General features: G+C 38.4%; 2 protein-coding genes across 9 annotated transcripts in view; one reads left to right on the top strand and one right to left on the bottom strand.

Annotated features, from left to right (window-relative positions):
- Nucleotides 1-23,602, top strand: part of LOC100119826 (WD repeat-containing protein 47) — a 92,223-nt gene that overhangs the window by 21,848 nt on the left and 46,773 nt on the right. For 5 of the 6 annotated variants that reach the window (XM_031931043.1, XM_032595764.1, XM_031931037.2 and 2 more), the window contains 6 exons: nt 7,991-8,269; nt 8,524-8,944; nt 9,591-10,060; nt 10,459-10,601; nt 11,201-11,597; nt 23,405-23,512. In XM_031931043.1, coding sequence (XP_031786903.1) covers nt 8,010-8,269; nt 8,524-8,944; nt 9,591-10,060; nt 10,459-10,601; nt 11,201-11,597; nt 23,405-23,512 — 1,799 coding nt within the window. In that variant the 5' untranslated portion in view covers nt 7,991-8,009. Of the gene's footprint in view, nt 1-7,990; nt 8,270-8,523; nt 8,945-9,590; nt 10,061-10,458; nt 10,602-11,200; nt 11,598-20,204; nt 21,081-23,404; nt 23,513-23,602 lie in introns of those variants that run through there. The other variant, XM_032595767.1, reaches the window with a different exon arrangement.
- On the bottom strand, nt 587-5,279 carry LOC100680141. Of its 3 annotated transcripts, XM_008210116.3 has the most exons (10): nt 5,142-5,279; nt 4,853-4,972; nt 4,425-4,730; nt 4,050-4,269; nt 3,694-3,902; nt 3,516-3,605; nt 3,330-3,425; nt 3,058-3,240; nt 2,787-2,969; nt 587-2,691 (listed from the first exon to the last, which is right to left on the bottom strand). In XM_008210116.3, exons 1-10 carry the CDS (start codon nt 5,163-5,165, stop codon nt 1,000-1,002), a joined length of 3,123 nt encoding a protein of 1,040 aa, XP_008208338.1. In that variant the 5' UTR covers nt 5,166-5,279; the 3' UTR covers nt 587-999. The 3 variants fall into 3 exon arrangements, with proteins under 3 accessions (XP_008208338.1, XP_008208339.1, XP_032451654.1); XM_008210117.3 differs by lacking the exon at nt 3,330-3,425; XM_032595763.1 differs by lacking the exons at nt 3,058-3,240; nt 3,330-3,425.

The following is a 23,602-nucleotide window of genomic DNA, read 5'->3' on the forward strand; positions in this document are numbered from 1 at the left end:
GATATGCAAGACGTTTGAGCGTACGAAAATCCATTTAGAGGTTACTATAGGAGAAATTCGAATAGATTGTCTCGTTTTATTGTCTTCTGCCAATGAAGCATGACGATGAATAAACTATCATGATAGTTTCGTAACTTCCAGTGTATTGTAGTTTATTACTGCTTTGTAATTATGTAAATTGTCAATCGATTATTTTTATTAATAGTTTTGCAAATATCGGTATAATACTTTTTAATGATAATTTCCGATAAAACGGAAATTAAAAAATTAACAAAAATATTGCAAACAAGTTTCTAAGTGCAAGTCTATAGTAAATGTATTTCAAGATTTTACTATTTCGTAATAGTAATCGTTCTATCTAAGCATAGATATGAATGATGCTAGAATCCGCAACTTTATTGTGCGTTACGCGTATAACACAGATATTTACGGTCTGGTGAACCTTATTCTTAGGCCATTACTCGTCCAATTGTACACAGCATGGTAATTTATTTAAATCTAAAGGGAAGAGCTGCAAATATTGATTTTTGAACTTAATTCGAGGGTTTTCCAATGTTGCTATGGTACGAAATAAAAATATCAGTGATTAAAATATGCATACTTTTTATTCGATCATAACAATTATTTGTTGTAAGCTCTAATTGTTAAAAATACATTTAATACATATAATTATTGAAATAAAAATAATTATGTGTAAATGTACATTGGACGGTAGTCGATAAGGGACAATATCTATATTATTATGAATATATTAACTAATAACTGATTTATTACAATAACATAGTTGACGACATAAATAATACACTATGAGAATGAAATCGCAATGCAATAAATAAAATATATATATTATATAAATTTAGACTTTAAAATGATCGTTAGAACCAACGACTCGCGAAATTAATCTAAAGAATTTGTTTAAGTATCATATTTACAAATACTGACCAGCCTTAAGAAAATCTTACTACACTTCTTTATATATTAATAGCACCTAAATTATTTTTATCGAACCAATAACTTTCCAGGAGCAGTAGCAACATTAGTTATATCACCAGCTAATTTAGTGGCAGAGTTAAATATTGAACCTAAAGGAAGAGCACCTGCGTAGTTTCCGATTCCTGGAGTTGCCTTAAGCAACGGTATTTTTCCAATATTGCCAGGATTTGTAGCCGCAGTATTCAAAATTTGACTAGCTAATTGAGTTGCTGAATTCACTATCGATCCAGACGGGTTGTTTCTTGGGAAGAATCCGCCAGCGTATGTTGGGCCTAAAGATTGTAGTAACTGTCCTTTTCCATTCATTTCAGGATTCAAAGCTGTATTAACGATTTGCCCAGCCATACCAACAGCTTGATTTGCTAAACTCAAAGGTTCAGCTGATTTAACTGATTCACTATTTACAACGTTTGCAGGATTTAATGCTATATTCGTAATTTGACTTCCCAAACTAGATGCTGAATTCACGATCTTACCAATAGGATTAATAGGATTTAATAGTGAATCACTTAGTTTGGATGAGCCAAGTAATTTATCACTATCGATATCACCCGGTAAATCTTTAGCTGCGTTAAAAATTGTACCAGTTGATCCTAGGATTTGGCCTGCATTTGTTTTTCCAGGATTTGTTGCTATATTTCTAATACTATCTGCTAAGCCAGTTGCCGAATCCCAGATATTTGCAGGTGATCCACTTCTTTTAATTAGAGGTCCTCCCTGTGGAAGAACGTGCCTACTTCCAAATGATCTAGGCCCGTCCACCCTAACAGGCTCAAAATTTGGAGGTGGAGGTATTCCGAATGGTGGTGATGGAGGTCTTTCAAATGGTAGAGGCGAAGGTGGTGGTGGTAAAGGTTTTCTGCCACTAAGGGCTGTACGGACTGTATCGACTGTTGCATGTGCTAATCCGCCAATTGGATTTGGTCGTCCATATGGTGGTAGCGGTGGTGGAGGCATCTGCCTGTATGTTCTGGATAATACAGGAAACATTGCAGTATATTGCGTCATTGGATTGGATAATATTTCAGATGGATTTTTGCTCTTGTAAAATCCTCCAGCGTTGTTGAATCTACTTATACCATGTGCTGAGCTAGCTGCTGGATCAAATATTGGGCTAATGTAGCCTGGTTGATTCCACTGATTGTAAGTACCTCCAAAAGCCGCAGAATACGGATAGGGCATTGGTTGATTACTATAAAAATATCCATTTGGATGTGTTCCAAACTGTGCATCTTTTTGGTCCATCGCTATCGTGCCATGCATAAATGGAAAGTTTCTCTGATTTGATGAAAATTCTTTATCTTTGCTAGAATCTGTCATTTGATTAGCTAAATCTATGACCTTCTGCCAATCATTACTATCATTCAGTTGGCCAGCTTCGCCGCGCACAGCTCCTGGATACTTAGAATTGGCCATTTGACCAGCCAAATCGGAAGCTTTTTTCCAATATGTATTTATCGGATTATTTGTCTGGCCCGATTCAGACATCTCATTCCTATTTTTACCCGATCGTGACATTGCATCAATAAAGCTGTCAGCTAATTTAGCTGCCGACTCAAACAATTTATTCATCGGGTTAATTTCTGGTTCAGCATTATTTGCTTTCATGTCCATTACTGACGGTTGTGGATATCCTTGTCTTACGGACTCAGTCAATTCATCGATATATTTTGATACTTTTTGTTCATGAGTCAGGTGCTGTATAAATAATAATTATTTGTTGAAATTTAAAAAAAAATGTATAAAATAACAATATTTTATATTTATTAAACGTATGTATAATGTTCGTTTACCCTGTTTTCTGGACGTCTTGCCCACACAACGAATGGTGTAGAAAGAAATCCCGCTTCCTTCATTTGTAATAAAGGATTACTACTTCCAAGTTCGCCCAATTCGCTCGGCAGTCGATACGCAGGATCTCTACTTGCATTTAACCGATCCAACCATTCTGCCGATAGTTCTAAGTAAGTCTTGTTCTGCATGGAAAGAAATTTTTATTAACTAACGAAAGAATTTATAAAATTACAAATTATTATATGCATGGACAATAGTTGTGGTGTTTACCTTGTTTTCTGGAAGTTTTAACCACTCATCGAATGGTATATTAAATCGATCAGCTACCCTTATTTGTGATATAGGATTACTACTTCCAAGTTTGCCCAATTCGCTCGGCAGTCGATACGCAGGATCTCTACTTGCATTTAACCGATCCAACCATTCTGCCGATAGTTCTAAGTAAGTCTTGTTCTGTATGAAAACAATTTTTGAATTATTAAAGATTGTAATTTGTAAAATTACAATCTTTTACGTTCAATGATAATATTTATTGTGTTTACCTTGTTTTCTGGAAGTTTTAACCACTTATCAAATGGTATAGTTAATTGATCTGCTTGTTTCATTATCATTCCTTCTGGCAGTCGAAACGGAGTATTCTGTATAAAATATACATTTCCTTTATCGTTTGAATGTATTTATAAAATTACAATCTTTTTATATGCATGGACAATATTTATATTGCTTACCTTGTTTTCTGGAAGTTTATACCACTCACTGATCGGCATTTTTAATCGTTTCGCTCCCCATTCTGCCGATAGTTCTTCGTAGGTCTTGTTCTGTATCAAATATAATTTTATTTAAAGTTGATAAAAATTTGTAAAATTACAATCTTTTATTTTTAGTGGCGATAATTATATTGTTTACCCTGTTTTCTGGAAGGTTGGCCCACTCATTGAATGGCGTAGTATATAGATCTACCTTCATTTCTGGTTTAGCGTGACTAGGCCAAAGTGTAGTGTCTATTTTTTCCATAGTATGTTTTAGTCCATGGCTGACTTTTTTAATCAAACTTCCAATATCATCGATAGGATTTGCCGCTTTTGATAGATAATCAAGTTCGTCACCTTTATTATCTAGAAACAGACAATACACAATTAAAAATGAAATATTGGAAATATAATTTTTAAATTAATGATATATTCTTCTATGTATATAATAGCCGTATAGATTTACAGTAGTATTGTATTAGTTTTAGCATAAATTTAATTGTTTTTAATTACCTGGGGATCGAGTTTTTGTTTGGTGTACCTCGTCTGTGGTATCATTATTAAACGAACCTGATGAACCAATAACTTCTTTAAATTCATCATCAGAAGCTTCATTAATTGGATTTATCGCAGCGTTTGCTTGTTCTTCAAATTTTTCTTCTTCAGCTGTGTTCGCCTGATCTTTTTCAGTGTTTGTTTTGTTATCAGTTGATCTTATTTGCAATGGACTTATCTAAAAGTTATGTATCAATTTCATCATATTGCGTATTATAGATAAAAATATGAGGTATTTACTAAAAGTCAACTAATCATAGATTCGTTTGAATTCAATGCTATATATATATATATATATATATATATATATATATATATATATATATAACTTACTCGTGGTATTGATGGATTTGTATTTAACAAAAGCGTTGATGCTGAAAGTGGTCTTAGTTTCGTGCCTACTGCAAAGGTCGGGGGTATTTGAGGTAATACTGGGAGTCCACTTGGGAATATTTTTGGTAATAGTGGCAGACCAACGTTGGTTCCAAGTCTTTGAGTTGCTGGTAATAACGACAAACCGACATTCGTTGCGAGTTTCTGAGCTGGTGGTATAAGTGGAAGAGCAACATTAGCTACGATTTTTTGAGTCTGAGGTACAGGTAAACCAAGGCCACTAGCAGCTTTAGCAATTTGCTGTGTCTGCAAAAAAAACAGCTATGGTTATTCTTTTTAAAAGTCGCAATTTTAAAACATTTATCTTGCAGTATAAAGAACGTTTGTTCTTGAATGATAAGTAGCCAATAAATTTAAGACAATATTACCTGACGATATGCATTCAGACCTTGATTTACATATTTTGGAACATTGTATAGTGGTGGAACATATCCAGGTATTCCTTGGGCCTTGGTTGTGTGTATCAGTAAAAAAGCTGCTGTGAAACACTGAAATCCATATACATGATTTGTTAATAAGATCTATAAGATTTAACAATTTAGAATTTATAACTATAATAATTTATCTCTTATTAAAAAATTATATTAAAAAATTGTTTTTTTTTTAAACTAAAGTTATAATAGTGTATACTGCTAAAATTTATATGCACCAACTCACCAGCAGGCACATCTGAACAGTCATTTTTAACGTTCCACTTGTTCACCGTACACTTGCGAATCACAGACTGACCAAAAATGATCTCAGTGCCTCATATCACATTCGGAGCGAATCTGCTAACGTCGAACTTTTAAACAGTGTTACACACTAACACTTTCACACTGGCGCATGCATTCAAAGAAATTTAGCAAGAATAATGTCGCATTACGAAAACTCGAAAAGTAGTTTATCGGCAGTTCCAAATTTTTATGCAGAATTGACTGGTGTCCCCGAATAAAATATATGTTGAGTTTATCGAAGTAAAGATCAATAACATTTTTATTGGTAGAAAAATAATGAAACCTAGTGACAATGTACAACGAACGGATATCATACTTAAGTGAGAGACTTTTAAGATTCCAGAATTATCATCCCATCTTGTCTTGAAGTTATGAAGTTTTTTTAACGGAAGATTCAAGTTTTTTCTACATTATGCTAATATATTACGACTACTTATAAATAAATTATCGTCATAACGTAAGTAATAAAATAAAACTAAAATAAATGAACGTCATATATATTTTTCGCTGACGATTTGTTAATTCTGATTATTAAATGTAAATATGTTTGTTTGGTTATAATCGACGAAGTTTTTAAAATTATATTATCCACTAATACGTACATTTCATCTACTAAATGATTGAAATTTAAACAAACAGAATGTTTCTTACATCTGTTTGCTTGTATAGACATTTGTTTCTTGAAAGAGTTGTGACGGTATGTTAAAAATACGAAGTATAAGTACACATACGTATGCATTTGTTAAGGTTAAGTGTTAAAAACTTCCCGACTGATGTGTTTTTTCTTATTAGTTTTTTAAAACTTTTTTATATATGTTGACTATTTACTGTCCTATACATAGATTATTAAAAAAAATAATAAGATTACGAAGATACTTTAAATTTTGTTTAAAAATATAGCGTTTTAAAAATAAAATTTGTAAAACGTTATTGATTATGCGATGAGTATGTATAATTGCCAATGTGGCAAGAATGTCCTACTTTATTTAGACTACTCAGCGGTAGCTGCGGTTTCGTTAACAGCCCAATTTTAGTTTCTCAACTACAGTAAATTATGAATCCAGTACTTTAACTGTTCATTATACCGCAAAATCATACTATTTTCTTTATAATGACTAATTATGAATTTTTATTTCTAGTACATTTTTCCTTTCAATTTTATTATTTTTTCATCGATCTAATTAAACTATGTACATAATTTGCGTAATGCAATAAAGCCATGCCTCTTGAACTATTGCCAAATCTTTTCGCATTTAAACTATAATATTCAATCCGATTTTGAATTGCACCTTGTCGCAAGCATTTTTTAATTGATAACGTTGAGATACTGCGCTACCAAGACTCTGTAGAACTCTATGATGAAATATTGTGGATGTAAAACTTGCGCAGTCCTCGAAAGTTGAACGGTCTCATTACTCTCGCCTCATAGAAATGTCCCTCATACAAGCCAAAGCTGCTCCGGCTTCTATTTTCACCATTTCCAAAAACGAGAATCAACCCCACCACCCAAGATGCTCTCCCTTCTTAAAGGGACTACTTCGCATGCGGTCGTCAAACCCTCTTGCAAGCTCAGTGCAGCTTGCGAAACGCCGTTGCGTTTATACGATCGAGCCGCAGAGCAAGAAGAATGTTTCCTCGCGCGCGAGTTCGTTGCACTTGCCCCTGCGGCGGCCTGCTGACGTGACGTGCCCTGATTGTCACGCGAGCACATGCGGCTGTTTAGCGAATCCGCTGTTGCTGCAGGCCTCGTCTTCTTGCGCCGAATATCGAATGCAGGATGTGGACGTGTACATGCAGCAGGAGAACTATGGCGGCCGGGTATAGAGGTTCGCGTGCGATTCTGCATAAGCCCGGCTGTGAATGTCGGCTATTGAATTGCTTTGCGCTGGTGTGGTTTATATGCCAGGAGATGCGTGATGTATATAGGCGTCTCGAATTGTTCGACAGCTTTGTTCGTAATAAAGGATTAAATTTGGGCGAAAAATAAGGATTGTGACCTGGGATATTGGATGTTTATACTACTTTTTGTAAGAACCTCAATAATTTACTTTGCATATATACATACTGCTTGCGTATACGGCGTATGGCAAATGTTACTGTCTTATTTTAAGACAGCCGCATACTTCAATTAGACACCGTAGCTGATAGTAGCCGTGTAAAACGGCAATTCACTTGCAATGGGAAAATATTACTGACTTTTAGTGTTACTTGTTTTTACTGATATGCTAATTTAAACTAGTTTATAACGCGCTTTTCGTGTGAGAATTCATATTGCTGTGTAGTGCGAGAAATAAATAATTATGCAATTGTCCATTATGTAAATTAATCTGAGAGTGAATTTCATTGCCATAACAAAGAATAAACTGAACTTATTAAGACGTTGCTTATTTAATTTGACATAGCGTTATACAAATGTATTTACATTATTACTTTTGAATATCATCATTAAAAAAAACTCCAGAAAAGTTTCATTTCAAAGGAAAAAGTTTCGTGACGACAGCTTTCTCATTAAGCTTCTGCATATAATGAGTTGTCAAATCCAGAAACTGCGTTATGGCGTTCATAGTTCTTCTGAAGGCCGCGTCCCAATTACCCAGAAATAAATAATAATCGCTTTCTTCCAATGGACATTTTAGAAAGCATGCATATGTCATTTTAAAATCCTCTAAACAAACGTGTCCCTCCGCAATCTGCGCCTCGTTAGTCTGGCAAAAATGAATTACAACGAGAAACTGCAAATACCGATGAAAAGTGAATTCCGCAACATAACTTCTTATCGATTGATTGCAGGTTGCGTATTCGGTACGTGATGCCGGCAGCGCATCTGACGCTGCGCGAGGAGGACGTGGTCCGGCTGACCCTCGAGTTCCTGCACAGCCGCGACCTCCACATCTCGCAGCTGTCCCTCGAGCGAGAGACCGGCGTCATCAATGGCCAGTACAGCGACGACGTTCTCTTTCTGCGCCAGCTCATCCTCGACGGCCAATGGGATGACGTGCTCGAGTTTATACAGCCTCTCGAGACCCTGCCCGACTTCGATATGCGTAGATTCACCTACTCTATACTCAGGTGGGTTGTAAAGAGAATAGTACGGTAGTCTGTGGTTTTTCCAAGAAGATAGCGCGCTGGTACATGGGGTTGATGCGTGTAATTCCATTGTTGTGTTATGTAAATAAGTAGGTTGTATGGGCCGCTCTAACCACATAACATCTGCAAATTACAGCAGTTTTTTTAATTTTATTTCGTATCGATTCGGATTCAGTGAACATTAATTTTTTTCGTAGCTTTTTCATCATTTGTTCTAACATTACCAATTTCTCCAGGCACAAATACGTAGAGCTGCTGTGCATAAAGTCCGAAGCGAACATCATCGGCACGGGGACCAACGGCAGCGTCGACAATGCCGTCGAGGAGGTGGTAAAAGTTCTGAGTGATCTCGAGAAGTTTGCCCCAACGAAGGACGAGTACAGTAGTTTGTGCCTCCTACTCACTCTGCCGAGGCTCACCGATCACCTGCAGTACAAGGAATGGAACCCCAGTAATGCCCGAGTGCAGTGCTTCCGCGAAGTCTATCCTCTGGTGGAGAAGTTTCTGCCCGGGGACAGGAAAAGCAGCGATCCAAATCACCCGTTTACTGTGGCGAAGAATGACCGACTGATACAGCTCATTATCAAGGGAATATTGTATGAATCGTGCGTGAATTACTGTCAGGCCAAAGCTACGGGCTCTAAGGAGAGCGAACAGGTGATTACTTACTATGTATTATATAATATGTAATTTATAAATCGGTATAGAATATGCGAGAATAACAGAATAGTAAACTAGATAAATAGTTGAAAGATTGTGATCTTGATATAAGTAACAGAAAAAGATGTGAAACTGGATTGTAAGTTTTCGCTTTTATGATGAAGATGTAGCAAATACTGCGATAAATATGTAAAGACTCTTTGACCTAGCTCTTCAGTTTAATTCCCTATTGAGCTTTTATGAAAGGAGGTTAAGTTTCGGCTTACTGTCAGATTACAGCTTTTGCGCAGCTTTAAAATCGTACTTTACCGGTGAAACGTTGAAGGGGATATTTTACTTTTCAAAAGAATCAATACAATGTTTTTGTGGATTTATTACGATAATACTAAAAGTCCGATATGATCAAAACTCTTGCAATACTTATCATAAATTCTAATAAGGCAATACCAGCGAAATAAATTGTTATTTATTTTTTCTTTTGCAATGAAAATGTTAAAAAGTTAGAGAAAAATTTGAATACCAACGATTTCGTTAACGATTTCACTTTCATCAGTGATATTAACATTTTTGAAAGCAAAAGAACAATAAATCTCGCTCATTGAATACTTCAGTACGAACCGCTTAAAAGTCTCTGAAATTCCAGGTGGAGATGAGCTTTTCAAGACTGCTAGACGGCTCGGTGGGTTTCAGCGATTCGGATCTCAGCCTACTCTCCTGGCTGCAGTCCATCCCACCGGAAACTTTCGCCGTACCGTTCGCCCAGCGTACTCTCAACGTAGACGTGGAGAGACTGGAGAGGCCATCGCTCGAGACCTCCTGGACCGAGCACATGCTCATCACACCTATCAAGCCAAAGACCTTCCCACACAGCGCGATGCCTTTCACGAGACCCAGATCCGCCGCCGACATGATGTCCAGAAGTCTGGTGCCAGCTCTTGAAGCTGGCTTCGGACCCAGGAGTCCTGGACCCAGACACATGAATATACCGTCGGCTGCGCTGATGGCACTGTCAACAGGGGATATCAACAACCCTATGATGTCTAGGAGCTCTTTTGCCAGCTTCCATTTGACCGGGTTCAAGAATAATAAGCTGATGAATACGAGTGTCGATAGGTAGGAGTACTGTGCGATGTAACGATTCATTTATTATTGATACGCAAAATATAATTAGTAGAAAGCAAATTAATTTCTAAAGAGATTTTGAATTGATATACAAAAAGATTGTCTGAAAAGATATTTCTTTTGAAGATTTAAATCATCGCTGTAATGATTACATAAGTCCAATATGAATGAGACAATTGGCTTAGATACTGAGTGCTGCTGTACATTTCAACGCAACACCTGTTATGTAACATCAAGCCCTTTTAAATGTTTAACAGTTTATTTCCTCTTTCTCATGATATTTCGTTTATTAATACGATCGTTTCATAACATTTAGGGCGTCAGAAGGTATATTGCGAGTAGGAAAGAATATCGCGTACATTAGCTAACGGATTTTATTGTGTTGATAGGTTGTTCGAGAACGAGGGCGATGTGTTTCTGAGCTCGAGTTACGCGGAGTTCCAGCAGCTGCCCTCGATACAAGAGACTATCAATTCAACGGCTCAACCTAAGGCGCCGCCGAGGATAAGGGGACACTCCAAGAGCCCGGAAGGTGGGCTTGGTTTCCTTTTTTTGTTCGCGTGGGAGAGCGAGAAAGAGAGGCTTATTATTCTGATGACGAGTTAATAATGGGACTTGGCAAATACGTCAGTTTCAAATAGAATGAGACTTAATGTGTAATGGGAAAGCTTTCGCTGATTATACGTAATTATTGTAATTGCTAGGATTTTCGTACACGAATAATTATATATGTTTCAGAACATATAATTATATATGTTTAAGGATTAAATAGAAGATTTTGCTATTTAAATTTAACCCAAACAAGTTGATGATAGTATGTAGTTAGTCATGATCAAAATTTGAGAGCAAGGAGTGCAGTATGTGAATTTTAATTGTTTCTATCATATGTATTATATTATATCGATAAAAGTTGTAACATATTGAGTAAACAACAAGTACGGGAAATTTATTATAACAGAAACGATTGCGTCGGTGAGGTAGAAACCTAGGATAGATGCTTTTTGCAATGTACGTAAACGAAATTGTTTGATAGTAGCCTATTATGTACTTAAAATTGAATTTTTTTTTCAAATTCAGTTAGAGGACTATGGAAAAATAATGTTTCCAAAAATTTTAAATGATTTTTTTTAGGTGTCAAAGCAGACCCATCGGCAGCCTCGACTCCAGAGCGTCGTCTTCCAGGGCGAGAGTCACCTGCGCCTTCTACGGCACGAAGTTCTCGGCGCGATTCTTTGGCGGATAAACCAACGGGTGTCGTACAGGGGAAAATCGCTGAGCCCACTCCCGCTAGACCTATCGTCCCTGGAGCTGGTGACCAGACACCACAGTCGCCACAGCCACAGCCACAGCAACAGCAAAACCTGGAACAAAGCTACAATGGTGATCTATTTAAAGAATACCAGAAACAGAAGCAGCGTTTGCAGGAGACGATACAACAAAAGGAAAAGGAAAGAGACGAGCTGGTGAGGCAGCTGTCAGCTGCGCCGCTGTCCTCGCAGGCGATCAACAATCGATTGCAGAGTGAAAGGTAAGAGGATCACCATTAATTCCTAAAGATATTGCTAGTTGAAAATTGACATTATTCATCTTTTCAATGAAAAGTTAAAAGCATCAAAGTGTTCCCTGCTTTATCATCGGTTAGTCAATGCAGGGTATAGACTATCCTCACTACTACAGTTTGAAGTGGTTGCGTGACTTAAACAGCAGATGGGGCGTAGATTCGTGCCGCTAATTTTCAATCGCGAATTAAAATTTATAGAACATAAACCCATTCAAGTATTGTTTATGCATTTTTTTTAATTTCAAAATGCATTTCAACAGTCTTTCTTATTAAAAATACTTTCATCGTTACTGCTTGTCTTGATTGAAAATTCCTTGTTTGTAGTCATCTTTTCTCATTATGAGATATCGTCGAAAATAGCGGCTGTATGCGGTCTAGACATTCAACGCGGCGTCGATGAAAATAGCAAGGTTTTCAGCTGGGAATGTCGCTAGGAAGAATGAAAGAAAGGGAGAGGGAGAGAAATTATTTCCACTGGCGAACGTTCACCCCTACCGCCTAGAATGCGATCCATACATTCCAGAAATTTTTCTAAAATGAAACGCGCTGTTTGTCAATTAATCAGATTATTGATAAATACATAATCAATATGTTATCTTTATAACAGTTTTGCCGTAAAACGATTTCCATACAAATACAAATCGTCACTTCACAAGGTGCCCTCACAAAAAGATAAATCCACAATAATTGCTCACGTGATAACTCAATCTCGCAATTAATCTCATTAAACCTAAAACGTTTAACGACATTAATGCACCTGTTTACCAGTAAATCCGAGCAACCGAGTCTCTTATCTCTTTCAGCGCTCGTGTTCGGAACAAATCGCGGCATATAGGGGCGAGCCGTCAACGTCCCCGTGAATGGGCTAAAATTATCGCGACGCGAAATGTCAAGTGCGCGACTCATTCTCGTACGATATGAATGCGCGCGACGCGGTGCTTTCGTTCGTTCGCTTTTTTTGCATGAGTCAGGCGTAATTTTTGGCCGTAAATTATCAGGACGTTTATTCCGGGAAACGCCGTAAAATTATATTGTACATATTTAGAAGGAAAACAGGATACCGGTTAAATATTTTACATCGGGATTGCTATATTGCTTTTATCTTTCAATTTCTATTTTGATTTCGAGATTGTTAGAATTTGTCACATTTATGAACTTGTTGTTGACTTCTTTTAATAACTCTGTAAATATAATAATCGAATTTCAAGAAAAATGACAGACAATAATACAGCGGTAACATTCCAATGTTTTATTTTCACTTGTAAGATTCGTGAAAAAAAAAATACATCGTAACTTTGCGTCTCATTTTCATTCGCCTACAAAGTATCTTATTGTGTCTAAAAATTTAGACACAGGATTTTCGGTTCGTTGACATCGATCGATGACATTGTCTGGACACTAGTCAGGAACCGTAGCCGGAAGCCGTGGACCGGAAGCACGTAGGTATTACAACACGCTGTGCAAAAAAATTCATTGTTTGTCTCCCCGGACATAGACGACAATAATTAGCTGTACCTTTCGACAGCTGTGAAAAATCTATTACAAATACTCAATTGAAAATAATTCCTGTTGCACATTTTTAATATCAGAGCTACAGGGTTTGAGTTTATTATCAAATTCACCAGAAATAAAAAATAGTGCTAGATGAAAACTAATTAAATGTAAACGATCTCACAATTTGAATTTTAAATCAGTAAGTATACAATTTCGTGCCGACATAGTTTATAAATTAAGTAATTATGATTTGCTTATAAATAATGCTATGGAACTTCTTTATTATGAAATAAACTGATAAGTTCGCTATGAAAACAATTTTATGACAATAATTTCATTCAGCTTGTACTACTTTCGATTTCTCTACGGGTAATGTTAAAAAGCATTAATTAATTCATTAACTAAAATATACTTTTATTCGGGGTTCTTCATAATAAAATTAATAATCATTATCTGTTTGAATATACGTATGCTGATTATTATTGTCATTGTAAATGTGTAATAAGTACTGCTAATTGAATTTTCGTAAAACGTTACAGCAATATGAACTCACTGGATTCGCAAAGTTGCAAGCTGTAAAATAGAGTCAGTTACTTTAGCCGTGTATGTACACTTTACTCCCAAGGCGCAACGAGGTTAAATTCGTTCTATAAGCGGATTCTTCATCAGCGTCTCGCTGCTAATGCAGACTCATGCCAGTCCTCGGCAAACCTAATTCGTAATTTATAACGTTCATTAAGCGACGAGTGCCGAGACGCGGTCGATGATCTCGATCGACCGTCGTTGCGTGCTTTTTTCGCCGAGTATACGTTACAAGGGAACAACAAAGCGGTGATGCGGGTTTTATTGGAAAAAGGACGGGTTTAAATGGGAAAAAATTTCAAGTTACGTTATGATGAGGAATTACCGTACGCTGGGACTTATTTACGCCTGTAGTTTCGGGAAAACGGTTTCGTGAACGAGCTGTTCTCGGCGACGATCGTTAGAAATTCAGTTCGATGATCTATGAGGTGATAAAAATGCTTGATTATTTAGCTTGCTTCTAGGGGTTTGTACGGGATTAGTTTGACCTGTGAACTTGAATGATGTGAATATGAGCTTGACCTGAAAATCGGTTTCAACAATGTCGATGCGGAAAAGTTTTTTAAATATGAATTTATGTCAAATTCTTTTTTGAAATTCATTATAATAGAGCTATCAATCGCGTTTAAGAAACTTTAGTTCTAAAAAATATCTGAAGGCTGGATTCCAATATAAAAAATTAAACAACTATGGTTCTAAAATTTTTTGGTAAAATTTGACTGTAGGTGAACCTTTGTTGTTTCACATTGCAGACAGTCTTTTGTCTTATACGAGAGGCTACTGACACCAAGTCGTGAAAGCTCTTGTGTGTACAATATAAAACTCGCGCTATGCACCCCGTGTGGTGCCTGGTGCATGGTGTGTTGGCTGTTTGCCCGTTCGTTTTTCTCGATCGAACTATCTCTTCCTGATGCCGCAGTTCGCGCGTGCTCCAGCCACTCGATCTTCGTGCTAATTGTATGCACTTGCCAATTTTCGACTCTGTTGATGCTTCATTTATAGCCTCAAAGAAATGTTTTTTTTATTGATTTAGTAATACACTTTCGTCGCTAACGATGCTTATAAAGGCAAGACTGTATAAAGCATATTTTGACCTTCTATGAACTAAAGTATCAAACTCACGCGATCGGCTCACCATCATAAACATCAATACTCGGTACAACCACGACTTCTACGCACCAGTAAAGAGGCCCCAGTTCTTCGTTTCGAGTTTGTTGGTCACGCGGCAAAGGGACAGAGGCTCATTTGTTGTCAGACGCGTATTGCGCTAATTGCATACCGCGGGAGAGACACTCAATAAGTGGTCGGATTTCCTGCCGGGACGTTAATGAGGGGTCACGGACGAGGAGACGCGAAATTTCCCGCGACTAAATGTCTTCCATCGTAAGATTTTTGGAAAGGATTGCATGAGCATGGTATGGATAGCTTTAATGAATAAGTATATTTGCCGTACGAAAAAGTATTCTAGAAATATAAAACGTGAGCTGGAATCGACATCTTAATTTCAGATCACAAGTAAAATACTACTCAGCAAATTGCAGCATTCAGCAAATAATTAAAACGTCAGATTTTTCCTTTTGTACTCCACGTTGCTGTCGACGCTTCGCGTTCCTCTAACCGTTTGTTGATCGTAATTCAAATCAACGATCACACACCCGAGATAAGTACAGGCGCAGATGTTGGTAATTACGCGCGTCTCGTCGTCTTTTATAGGTTGACTTTGGAGTTTCTTATTTCAAATAATGAATATAAATTCTGAAAAATTACCTCTCCGAGTCCTTATGATCAATAACGCAACTGTATAGAATGCGCAGTTGTGGCCCGGCTTGGGCTTCGACTTAACGCATAGTCTATCGTGATTCATAAGTCATCATTCATAATCTTATCTTTTTTGCAAAGCTGTAAGTATACACTTGATATTTATAGAAATATTCTTTGTTGTAATACTGTCTGAAAAACAAAATAAAACACGTTCCGTTACACGGTTATACAAAAACACCTTTGGAAAAATTCACCATTATAATTTTTCCTAACAGCTGGCATTTCATTATCAAACTTTATGCCCTGTACAACTCTCCCTCAGCAGAAAGTTACGATTACCATAACCTTCGTGCCTGAAATAAATCTTCCAACCTTGACCACCGCAAACGCACTATACACGTCCTCCTTACTCGTGTCGATACGACAATCGCCTCGTCAATAATTTCCATACACAGCTGACGCCGTAAACTCGCTAACACGCTATCATTCAGCAAGCGACTCGCTTCCAATCACTCTGCCCAGTTTTTCCGATAACGATCGACTGTAGGAGGAAAGAAAAGTCGAGCGAGAAATATTGGAAAGGGGGAAGATCGTTTCGCGTTCACTCGTTGGCTTATCAGATATGCTGGTTTTGAAGGATGTGCAAAAACGGGTTGCTGATTCTCACTTTTATTAGTATTCTGTGCTCACAGCAAGTTGCCTTTTTCGATAGAAAGTGATAGTTTTATTGAGACGGATGTAAATTCAATTTTTTTTTACATCGCAAGATCCTTATACTGCGTGCAACATGCTTTTTCGAACACGTTTTTGCATGAGCCTAATTACTTCAACACGTGTTATACCACTACGCTTACAATATACATAAACGTGAGAGTTATTAATTACAACGGGGTATAATTACAATATCTGGAAATCAAAGAAATTTTCCGCGTTATCTCCATAAACGCTTTGCATACTCGTATATTCATGCAAACTTTCGATGCTCTCCAAATCCTGTAACATTTGCGCTAAACGAAGTTCATTGACTCGCTCGATAGGAATAATATGCAGAGTTTGCTCGCGAGGCTAGTATAACCACGATTATCAGATCGTTTGCAAGGCAAAACACGGACTTGCTCAGCATTTCTCTCATTACCGCGTAAGGATGAGCTTCTTTTTATGCTCTCTTCGCGTTCATTGACTGAAGCATCGCGATTTTTTGTTCCGACTATAGTTTTTTCGTTTTTCTCTCGGAGAGCAGCTTTCTATGCTCGTTTTGTGCTGTTCACGCGTCAATCCTTAGCTTGTTACGATGTGTTTAATTCAACGAATTAATTGGCGAATTCGTTTTTGTCTATAATGCACGAGTATATATGTGCAAAAAGGCGCTGCAATTTTACGCTACGTTAGTTAGCAAGCAAAGTCAATGTTTTCACGTGTTTAATCGAGATTTCAGCGTGTCATAAAAACTATACAACAACAATGTTTATAATTTATTAGCAAAATTTCATCCGTTGCAGAGAAATTTCTTATCTATCTGTTATATCTGCTTCATTGTGAAACTGGTTTTCTATTTTGAAATCTTTACACAGTATAGTATCACATTCATAAAGATATTCCGTTGAATCATTCGCACTTGTTGCACTTACACGAATAACCTCGACGAGTGTCAGAACATAAAAGAAACACTTCCTCAAAAATAACTAAAAATAAATCCCCTTCTGGAACAATTCGTGAATTGGACGCAAGTGGCTCTTCAATTAACATTTCTTTCGCCTCGCATACATCTCTCCCCTCGTTTCTTCTCTCTGTCTCTCCTCATTCCATACGCTCCATTCGTTTCTTCTTCCGTGGCTCGCGGGTAAACTCGTTAGCCTGAGATCCGTAAAAAGACTCGCTAGCTCGCATTATAGTCGGCTCTCTGTGCGGCCCTTTAAACGCGCGCGTACTTTGACGAGGCCGACGTTTAGACTCGCTCAGGCTGTTCGCTCCACGCGCGCGCATAATCGAAAATAACTCTCCTGTGGACCGAGAGCGACTTCCGCCGCCGAGTCTTTTTCCCGTCGGCTACGTGGAATACCGAATAAAGACTCGAGACGAGAATCTTCACACTTCTCGAGAGGCGAGAGAGGCTTTTCTCGTGCTTTCTTCTGACGGTCTAGCAGAAAGAGAGAAAGAGAATGTGATGGGTTTGGCTCGAGGGGATGGATGCTGCGTTTCCTATGGTGTTGTGTTCTTTCGACAGCCGCAATTGTTTTGGATTTCTATAGAATTGAATGTAATTGGCGATCAGCTGTCCGGAGTGACAGAGTACAGTGATTGTTATGGTGATTCGTTCGAATGAGAAATGCTGTTAAGTAGATGATGCCCAACTTCGGTACTGCCACATAATGAAGTGTACGGGTACACAATATACGGCGTCAAATCGATTTATTCACGATGAACCGTGACTCCGGGAGAGGGAAGGCAAATCAATTCCTGTGCGAACAAAGCAACCGAAACCGGAAGAGAGTAAAAGGCACCACACTTACACACATTTGAAGACGGAAGAGAGCAAGAAGGGCGAATGAATTATAAAGTTTCCACTCGCCGAGGAAAATTATTATAAGCGTAGAGGCAGACACACACACACACAAAAGCAGGCGCCGTCGCGTTCGTTTGAACTGCGCGCGCGTTTGCTTGCGAGCATAACGGACTGCTATGCAGCGCGCGACAGCTGCTAGACGGTCACGTGGATGGGCGCGTATTTTTTTCTTATCTCTCTTCCCTCTGCGGAGCCTTATTGTTATTTATACTCGACGCCGGAGAAGAGCAGTGCGCACTCGAGCATTTTTGCAATACCTTATTTACGCTGTGATTTACATGAACTTATGGTGTCTTGATTTTTTACGATTGGCGTAGGTACTTTTTTATTATCAAGAGGAAAGTTGGATTTTTTAAAATGCTTTCGAATGAGATTTTAATGAACAGGTTGAAGTTTGGCGAACTTTGAGCTCGAGTAGTCGTTAGGCTAGTTGTACAATAGGATACTAGATAGCGGGAAATGGGAACAGGATTTGATAGGAGTCGAGCTTAATTCACAGATTGAGCGATATTGTGGCGAGAATTTGATACCCTGGATCCTGTTTCTATGTATGTTATTTGCTTTTAGCGCGTATTGCTTTGCTTTTTTGTTGCAACTATCACACGAGAACTTTGAGTTTCAGTAGATCGATGTGAGAAAATCGGCCGTATTGATTTGGAAACCTACCGTCGATACTCTCACCAAGGGAACGCGTTCCAATTACTAATAACTTTTATAGATACAATAAACCCTTACCCGCACGCCTTTTACTTTATTTAACCGATTCCTGCGTTTCATAACTTTCACGTCATACAGATAAAGCATTGTTTACATACGTGATAAAAATCCTGCAAAACAGCGTGTACCAAACATTGCCTGTCATAACAAATAAATTGCACCTTCATACTATTGTGTAACCTTTCCATTCCCCTCGAACCCATACGCACACTATCGAACGTAAATCAAAAAATCACGAGCGCACATCCCAGCAGCAGCTCCCAAACATTTGCCGGCTGAATTTTGCATCGAACGCTCCATACAAGAACAATCTCTCATTATATCGAGCGATCATTTCGCACGAACGTTTACATCGGTTCTTTATAAGCTCTCGTGTGCATGTGAGAGCTAGACCTTCGGATAGGTATATACGATCCCGAAGCGTCACGCGCGCGCGCCTGCCGCGCCTCGATGAATTTCGAGCTCGCTCGCGTGGTACGCCTATATGTGGCTTACATATCTGTATATACAGTCCGGACAACTCGTGGGGTATAGTTTAGAGAAGTTGGGAGCGCTGGAAACTTCGTCGGCGTGCGGTGATTTCGAGTGGATGTGTCTTGATTTGATTTAGATGTACATGAATGAAATAACAATGGCTATCGATTGGCGCGGTATAGGTGTGCTGAAAAATGCAGTGATTCATTGCTTCAGAAGTATAACTTTTGCTTCATAGTTTTAGGGATAGGTTATAATCGCGCTAGAAGGCGAAATTACTTTTAGTGGCTATTTAATTATACTAAAATTTATCAAGCTGTGATTTTATCACTCGTCCGATTGTAGTTGCCGTGGTTGCAAAGTGTGATCCGAAAGTTTAAACAATCGTTTCGAGATTAGAAAGGGGAACCACAATCGCAGTAGTTACAGGACGTGCTATGATCAGACGCGTGCTCTATGCATTGATTTATGTCTCATTACAATGTGTTTAACGAACGGAATTTCGTTCTACTAAAACTGTGAAATTTTCTTTTCCGACGCTTTTTAATTCACACTTTACTGACCTCGATGTCGGTGCTGTACAATATAAGTCGTTAAATCTAATGTAGCTCCACGCACGAGATAAAAGTGTAAAAGCGATCAAATCGAATTTCACATCGTTTCACTATTTCTGCGTAAAAACCCGCCTCTATGAGCTCTACCAATCAATCTTCCGTCGCGAAACTACGCACAATTCCAGAAGAAACGTTCATAAATACCCACGATAACGACGTCGATCCACCACCGAAAAACTCGTGCCCGGCCGGGGTGAAAAAAGGAAACAACTTTGATAATCACCTCTCATCACGCGAATGTCGACGTACCCACCCCAACACAACAAAGGCCGCGGCAAAACCTCGTCACACTAGGCACAGCTCGCGGTCGCTTAGCTGCGCCGCGGCGGCGCGTATATAGCTCACTATACGGAGCCGAGATAGCGAGACGCTCCGCGAGCGGCAGCGCAGCAGTACACTCGACGTCCGCCTTCGTACGCGGTAGCATCGCGTGCACATGCAGCCTCTGCAGTAGTGCGACTCGTGCATTTCTCCTCGTCGACTGGTGTTAATTTGCCTGCTTCTTTTTCTCTCGAGAATCTTGTCGCGTACGGTACGGTTAATTGCGGCTAGGCGTTTTTGTTTCTTCATTGAAAATTGTCGGCATGGCTTGAAACGCGACGCGCGCGTGGACGCTGGAAATTGGTGCTCGGTATAGTGGCGGTGAGATATGTAAATGGCTTTTTTACGTAGGCGTGAGACGATAAAACGCGCAGCAATCGATGCAGAAGATTTAAAGTGACGTTGTGGCTGTATGGCGATTGCAGAAAGTGATGTTTTGCATTGACACAGTTGTTCTCTCACAGTTTTCCGACTCCGAACGATCAACGTGCGGTGGTTTAGTTCATCGATGTCGACTGAGTCTTCGAAGTTTTACTCGGGCTCTCGTTCTCAGTGTGTGAACAAAATTCATCTTGCTAATACTTTCTGCCAAACTGAAAACGGAGACAATAGATACTGTGTGTCAGGGAAATTGTAATTCGTAAATTAACTTTACGATACACGCGAATGAAAGAAGCTTCATGACTTCTATCAAGGGCCTGACTTAACCGCGCCGCATCAGTGTCAAAGCAAACATAAACGAAAAGAGAGACGAGAAAAGTGCGTCAAAATGATGTACCACAAACCAACTGTGCCGCGCTTCCGAATCGCAGAACGGGTCAGCGTGTCCGTAAACAATCGACCGGTATACAGCAAACAGCCGAACGGTCACAGCAGCACCTGCAGTCTCAGGAGCGCGGGGAGCACGCCGCCTTGCGTTAGCCGGTAAATAACGAACGTATCAACTGTATTTTTAAAGCTACGTTGCGGGAAATTTTATGGTTGTCGATTACGGTTTTACAGGCTATTTTATTTTAATTTTAGTTGGTTCAACGTCGTTAACTTCAGATCGAAATTTAAATTATAAATAACAAGAATAATATGGTTTTCTTTTATTGCGATATGTTGGCTCGTTGAAGAATGTTTGAACATGCTGGGCTACGTGTAGCAACAATATTTTTATTTCACCGTTATGAAAAACCGTTTTTTCGTGAGTGAAAAAACCGTTGGTCATCAAGCATCGTCGAGTGCATTTTCTTGAGGCTAGAACATGTAATCCTGATCATGTAAACGCATACGTTGTGTGACGCTGCGTATTTTTTAACGCGAGAGTATCCACTTTAAATTTCATTTTTATATTTTATTATAGTGATTAAAGGGAATCGCGAGAATTATTAAAAGTGGAATAATCAACGCTGCTATTAAAAAGAAAAGTACTGGATATTTTATGATGGATAATTTTAGATGCACCCTACCCTACGAGAATTTTCAATAATAATCGCATGACTATAATTCCAATTCTCATATGCGAGTGTATGTACTGAATCGTGCAGTTTTTATTAAAATTCAGCCTGTTTTTAATAAATGTAAACTGTATAGAGAAATGCAGAAAATATTTTTCCCAATTCGGTATATCATTTTTCTATTTACGTAGCATCGCCAAGCTATACATGGTACACATGCCATATACTATTAGACCACAATATACTATAGTAGGCATAGAAAAATTGTTTTGCACTGGCCTTTGAAGTTCTTTAGTTTGTGGTTAGCAAAGATAGGTGGCGCATACAAAATTTTCTATTCCCATCAGCAAAATCAGCGCTCCAAGTGTATAGATATACCATCAGGGTGCCACCTATGCCAAAACTGACTTGTTGCTTGAACCGCTTATGCTATAACTGCAACCAAGTTTACATTGTTAATTTAGTTCTGAGACCTAATGACAGCTTCAGGTTACTATGCAATCATCTATTTCAACTGAAAAAGTATGCGTATTTTTAAAATAAACATATACATGTTTATATAATGAAACTGAAGAATAATCTCGCAAATCAACCATTAACTTTTACTAACGGTAAAATTTTCAGAAATTAAAAATTCATCAATCACACAATAATCTCATTTTCCTCATAAATCTTACAACACTCATTAATTTATCAATCCGATTCGATTCAAAATTCTTACGTTTCCATCTCTGACTGACAAAAATCTGGTATACGCGTGTCAACAACATGGGAAGCCGCTCAAAGTACAAATCTTAATCATCGTCGTCTCCTGTGTCTAACTGTACCTGCGAATCCACAAGCTGAGCTATCGAATTGATTAAATTGACAATGACCGCTGGCGTCTGGGTCATTATGTGACGCGGATCTATTATACGCGCTGGTTTCATAAATCACACAGTGTATACGCGCAATGAAATCATCGCAGCTTTCTCGAGATGATCGGTGCGATGCATCGCGGAAATTACTACTATGTGCCGAGCATGAATTAATTTGTCGACTTTTTTTGATTCTTCGAAAGGGATTTATGACTTGGTATTCACAAGGAAAGAATAGGGAGGGTTTTTCTTTCTCAGCCATTAGCTATTGACATCAATGTAGAGGGTTGAATAAGAAAGATCAAGTAGCATCTGTTGAAATATTGATGAGGAATCGATGACTAGATGATTTATCGAGTAATCTGAGCGTACCATTTTCTCCGACGTTTGCGCGTGCTTCGGAATTTCTCGCGTGCTACGTAACTATATTTAGGCAAATCCAAAACAATTTAAAAAGTTTGATTGGTTGCATCGTTTGTAACAAACTACGCCAGCAAATGCCAACGTAATAATTATGTAAATAAACGCAATCCATATCTAAGAAGATTACATGTTTCTAGAATTCGTGGGATTTTCGAAAAGGAAAATAAAATATGGGAGCTTATATCATTTAACCAGCAGCTGTTCAATGCTGGTTGAAGCTCTAATTAAGATTGTGTAATATCGAGGAAATATCGATTCATAATTGTTACGCTTACGAGTACCCCAAAATTAAGATCGATTCAGAAATCAAGCGAAAAATCCTAAAATTATACGATGCATAATTCTCAAAATCAATCAGATTTTGTACCACCGCTAGGCTATTTTAAATTAAAAATCGTCTTGATCGGACAATCACCATATATAAATAACTCGAGTTCTGAAACAATCCACACCCCATAATCACAAAAAAGCCTGCTCTCGATTACGCAAAGTTAATCTCCCTAACAAACGTTTCACTCTATTTCAGTATAAAGCAGCCATTAAGCAAAGGACAATCACCGGTGCACTCGATCACACCCGCGAGGTCCGGCATGCAGTCACCGAAACCAACGACCAACGGCTCCGATAAGCTAACGTGAGTTACGCAACTATGTGCACTAGCCCCTTTTGTATGGCAATTGAATTGCGCGTTGTCGCGTTGGTGAAAAAAAGTTACCGAGTAAGG

The sequence above is a fragment of the Nasonia vitripennis genome, chromosome 1, assembly GCF_009193385.2.
Source record: "Nasonia vitripennis strain AsymCx chromosome 1, Nvit_psr_1.1, whole genome shotgun sequence".
Taxonomy (NCBI): Eukaryota; Metazoa; Arthropoda; class Insecta; order Hymenoptera; family Pteromalidae; genus Nasonia; species Nasonia vitripennis.